Genomic DNA, 5,898 nt, shown 5'->3' with positions numbered 1-5,898 from the left:
GGTGGGAAGGTCTCAAGTTCGAGTCTCTCCCTTTAAAAATATTCGTGAGATTTATTTCCTGAAAACCAGATTGCTCCGGGAAAGGTTTTATCGACCTGTATTCAGGACCCAAGTCCGATCGCCTGCCCCTCGGGATGGTATAAGGTTTGGATCCCTGTAATGCGGTTTGGGTTTCCTGCCCAAAAGCGTGTGCGTGCGTTACAAATGAGAGTATTCGATGCAACAACTTGCCTTAAAAAAAAACTTTATTTTATTTAATGACATTACCATAATCGATGACCTATGTAACTATTTTAGAGGGTTTATGGTTGAGGGTATATGGTTTAGAGTTTAAGGTATAGGGATAATGGTTCACGATTTAGAGTTTACGGTTTATAATATATGATTTACGGTTTAAGATTTAGAGTTTTGTGTGTTTCAGAGAAATTTATAAAGTTTATGAATGGTTCTGTGTAAAAATAGTGGTAATAAGCAACACTGGACCACCAAAACATGACCATACCATCTAACCATTACCGGACCATCTAACCACTACCGGACCACCAAACCACCACATGAGAATCAGACACTCGACGATCAATCATTTAATTATAGTTAAACATCAACTAACGAATAAATAATAACATAATCAGATTGATAAAAATACTAAGATATAATATTTCACTATTACTACTCACTCTAAGTATTAAAAAAGTATTACAATTACACATACAATCACTACTACAAAAAATGGAATAGAAACCCCCAATAGAAACCTGTTTTGTAAGGACTGAGAAAAAACCAGTTTCTAAAGTTAATAGGAACCGGTTTTAAGAAGGATGGAAAAATGGAACCGGTTTTTTTAAAAAACTGGTCTCTATTCTTAACTTTAGAAACCTCTTTTTTATTAAAACCGGTTTCAAACCTTTAAACCTGTTTTTTTAATAAAACTGGTTACTAAAATCCTTTTTCAAATCTGAATTTTTTTCACCAAAGTTGGGCGGGAGATGAAAATTAAATAAATTCATATGTTGGCTCATTACACACAGTACTATTCAAACTAAAAAAATTATAAACTCTCAAATTTCTCCATCTCTTTTACAAGGGTCACCAGCATCACTCACCTCAAACCATAATTTTATCCTCCATTTTATAAACAAGACATGTACGTACTACTACCTCCATTTTCTCCATCTCTTTTTTTTGTATTAAGAAAAATTGTACAGTTATGATTTTTTCTTTTTTAACTTTATATATGATTTTTTTTTACGATTTTGATTTCATATATTTCTCTTTGTTTTTAATTTATATGCATGTGACATGTGATTCCATTAGCTATACTAATATTGTTGGTATCATTTTTGCAGGTGGATAATTGCAACTGCATAGTGGTCTCATTAAATTAATGGACGATGGATTGTACAAACACAAGAAAAAGAGGAACTGCATAGTGCAGCCTCAGAACTGAAAACTTATATATGCTATACAAATGAGTACTCGAAGTTTACATAAAGATAACAATCTATATGTTTCAATCGACAAGAGGAGAGAGTAGAATATTGAACTAGCCAATTCCTTTCTTGTCTAAAATATGAGTTGTGTTATATACAAGCTTGAAGTAAAACATATATGAGTGCCACTATAAATTAAAGGGAATTAAAAAAAAAAAAAATTAGTTTAGAAACCGATTTTTTTTATTAAAAAGGGGTTTCTATTGTTAAGAATCAAAACCCGTTTTTACGAAAAAACCGATTCCCAAAGTATAGTATAGAAACCGGTTTTAAAACCGGTTTCAACTTTATAAACCCCTATACATAGAAACCGGTTTTAAAACCGGTTTCTAAAGCCTTAAAAACCGGTTTTCATTCCTCTTTTTTGTAGTAGTGAATTTTGATATTGTATAAGAAAAGATTGATATTGAGATGATAATTCTGATATTGTATAAGAAAAGATTGATGAATGTATGAATTAAAAGTGAAAAATGAATGTATATATATAAAGTGAAAAAGAATAGAGAAAAAAGAAAAAAAAAAATTGAAAAAGTAGCCCTTAAAGAACCGTTGGATTTTTTTTATTATTTTTTTTTCTAACGGGTCAAAACCCCAATTTTTGTTGTCCTCAAATATGACCAAAAAACATGAAACCAGGGACGCTCGCTGGGCGGAGGCCTGGGCAGCCCGCTGCCATCGACGCCCAAGTGGACGATAGGCTGGGAAACGTGAAAACTAACAAAGTTACCAATTATAAACAAACAATTATTTTATGAGTCTGTAATTTAAGGATATGTTATATATTCTTATGATTGATCTAGATTTATGAAATGAGAGGTATTAGGTTGGATGAGAATATTGGATAACATGATTGATAAAAGTCATTAAACAACAAATATAGCAAAACATGAGGAGGTTGGTTAATTTTTGTCTTGTTAACATAATTATTTTCATAAAACAATGACATATTGTAATCTTCTTATTATTAGAAGAAAATCTAATTTTCTTTTTTACAGTAATTTATTTTAACGTAAAATATTTTTTTTAAAATGACATATTTTAGATGTTAATGAAAACGTAAGCATTAACTAATTTAGATTAATCAGAAAATTACATATAGCATTATTAACACGCGTTTTATAACAATATATATATATATATATATATATATATATATATATAATTATAATAACTATAATTATATTAATATTTTAATATTAATATTTAATATTAATTATTATAATACGAGTAATACTTATATTATTATTCGAAGGTATTATTTGTCCAGAAAAATTTCAATCCCGCCTAGTGATTCAAAAGCTTTCACATTCCCACATTATTTTCACATTTATGTACACACTCCGTATTTGACTAGTCCCACAATAGACACAAACTCCTCAATTCTCAAACCCGGTTTTACTTTTCCATGTTCAATAAACATACATTTACTTATCAAATATGGACAAAATCACAAAATTACACCGTCAAAACCACAATTTTTATCAAATATATCACAAAATTAGGGGAATAATTAATCGCAATCATCACACCGCCGTCACCACTGCCGAAACAACTTTCCCACCACCGTCGGAACTTACTGTACCAGATCACTAGATCAGTGTTCTTAGCTGAAGCCGGAGTAAATCTGAAGGTGATGTTGTTGGCGTTCTTCTGTTGTACATCGGTAACCGTTGAATATTTTGTAACCATCCGACAACTAGATATGGGTTTCGAGACAACCGACCTCACATCTTTTTCATTCTAATACTCCGATTGAAATCTGATGAATTTGGGAAAAAAGTTTGAACTCCGATTGAGGTGGTGGCGGCTAATCATTCATATGACAGGGTTTTCTATTACTTTGTTATTAATTTGTTTAGATTGATTTTCCGTTTCCATAGTTAACTTTTCATCGTGGTACGTACAGATGTTTCTAAGTGTGAGCTCCACTTTGATACGGAGTATTAATATTAATTATTTTTTTTTTTTTTTTTTTTTGAAAAGCAAGAAATTTTTATTAATATAATGGATAATTACAGGCCCTATAAATTCTACACAATGAGATGATATTGGAAAATAGTAAATGACCACTTCATGAAAAAGATAGCAATTTGACACCGCGGAACTTGAAACGCCAAGCTGGATAGAATTAAACGAACAGTACCGACTTTGCGATGACAAAGTTGATTAATACTACCCATTTAACCAAGTGACAAAATGCATAACTTATCCATGAAGAGGCGTGGAAAAAAAAGGGGCCATTTTGGGCATGATGAGAATTAGCCAATGTCCGATCTTTGTTGATTCGAAGTGTAGGATGATGGATTGGTGAGCCATTGATGCCAATCGATTGTTGAATTTTTTGATCTTTTGGATATCCAAGCGTATGTCTGTGCTTGTATTTCGGTTAAAATTGAGGCAACACACCATTCTTTTTTGCTAAAAACATTGAGGTTCCGGTGTTTCCATAGAATGTAAGATGAGGCCCATTTAGTGGCTTGCCAAATATATGAACCGATTTTCGTCGTAGTGAACAATTGTTCCGAGATGGTTACGTCGTTAATGGTGGTGATGGTGTTAGAGGGGTGGTTCCACCAATTTAGTATAGAAAGCCATACACTTGAAGTTTTCGGACAATGGCAAAGGATGTGTTCAATGGTTTCAATGTGTGAGTTGCATAATGGGTAGAGGAGTGAGTTGAGATCGATATTTCGCTTGTCTAGTTCACTACGAGTGGGAATTCTACCATAGATTAATCTCCATATGAATATGTTAATTTTTTGAGGTAGAAATTTGTTTTTAGGGGTTTTGAAAGTGTGTTGTGGAGTGGCGAGTTTGGTATTGTCGAGGATCGAAGCTAGTTTCTTAGTTGTGAACATACCATCTTTATCTAAGGACCATATCCAAGTGTCAGGTTTATCGGTTAATTTGATGGTGGATAAAAGGTTGTTGAGTTCCGTTAATTCGTTAAGTGTACGCCCATGTGGATTTCTAGACCAATTCCACAAACCTATGGTTGTAGAGTTTTGTGTCGTGATACGGTCCGCAACCAGAGCGTGTTTGTTGCTTTCGAGCATGTATAATCTTCTAAATTGATTGCTGAATTTTTCGGTACCACACCAAGTGTCTTGCCAAAATTTGGTGTCGGTGCCATTTCCAATGCTTTTGATGAAAGACTTGGTGAAGTTAGTCCCGAGGGTGTCCGCGATACGCCCAGCCATGATTATTTCATTCCAAATGGTGCATCCTGAAACATTTCTAGAAAAATCATTAGTGCAAACCCCCCCCCCCCCAACCCGGTCCGTAGATGCTTGAAATTATTTTAACCCAAAGAGCATTTTTTTCATTATGGAATCTCCACCACCATTTAGATAGTAAGGAGATGTTTTTACATGTTAAGGAACCAATGTTTAAGCCGCCCTTATTGTAAGGTACAAGAATTTGTTCCCATTTGATCCAATTAATTTTTTTATCAGCTTCGGTACCGCCCCAAAAGAATTTACGTCTTTTTGCTTCGAGTGAATTGATGATTTTGCAAGGAGCGTGGAATAGGGAGAAGTAGTATAACGGGATGCTAGTTAATACGGATTTGATTAGGGTTAGTCGTCCACCAAAAGAAATTGATTTTGCTTTCCAATCGGAGAGCCTTTTATCGAATTTCTCAATGATAGGTTTCCAAGACGAGGCTTTCGTAGTGGGGGTGCCGATGGGAAGACCGAGGTAAGTGAATGGAGTTGTGCCGGCTGTACAATTTATATAATTTGCCATAGCCACAACTTCATTATTCGATACCCCAATTCAGTATAAGTTAATTTTTTTTAGATTTACTTTTAAGCCCGATATGTTTTCAAAGCATTTTAGTAACTTAGACACGTTTTTTGTATTTCGTTTACTCCACTCACCAAAGAAGATTGTGTCATCCGCATATTGGAGATGGGATATCACAATCTTATCGTGCCCGACACAAATCCCTCGGAATTGGTCGTTTGCTATAGCCCGTCTAGTGAGGATGTTAAGACCTTCAGCCGCGATGATGAAGAGGAAGGGAGAGATAGGATCGCCTTGGCGGATGCCTCTTTCAGGAGAGAATTCCGCTGTTGGAGAACCATTGATAAGGATGGAAATGGAGGAGGAGGAGAGACAGGCATGGATGAAACTGATCCATTTGCGCCCGAAGCCCATGCATGTCATGGTCTCGAAAAGAAAATCCCATTCGATGCAGTCGAAAGCCTTTTCGAAGTCCACTTTGAATATGAGGCCTTTTTGTTTTTTTCTTTTGAGTTCGTCAATAATTTCATTTGCAATTAGAACGCTATCGAGGATGTTACGGCCTTTTAGGAAAGCGGTTTATTCAACACCGATTATTTTATGGATGACTTTTGAAAGACGGTTGTGTGAGAGGATTTAGAATAATTCACCACAATTGTGG

The 5,898-nt window shown here is 34.6% G+C and overlaps 1 protein-coding gene across 1 annotated transcript; it reads right to left on the bottom strand.

Moving 5' to 3' along the window:
• Positions 1-3,748: 3,748 nt before the first annotated feature.
• On the bottom strand, positions 3,749-4,690 carry LOC139889830 (uncharacterized). Its single transcript, XM_071872753.1, has one exon. The coding sequence runs from the start codon at positions 4,688-4,690 to the stop codon at positions 3,749-3,751; it is 942 nt and encodes a 313-aa protein (XP_071728854.1).
• Positions 4,691-5,898: the final 1,208 nt, after the last annotated feature.

Source organism: Rutidosis leptorrhynchoides, chromosome 2, assembly GCF_046630445.1.
Source record: "Rutidosis leptorrhynchoides isolate AG116_Rl617_1_P2 chromosome 2, CSIRO_AGI_Rlap_v1, whole genome shotgun sequence".
Taxonomy (NCBI): domain Eukaryota; kingdom Viridiplantae; phylum Streptophyta; class Magnoliopsida; order Asterales; family Asteraceae; genus Rutidosis; species Rutidosis leptorrhynchoides.
The sequence above is the reverse complement of the archived record's forward strand: the minus strand, read 5'-3'. Positions and strand labels throughout refer to the sequence as shown.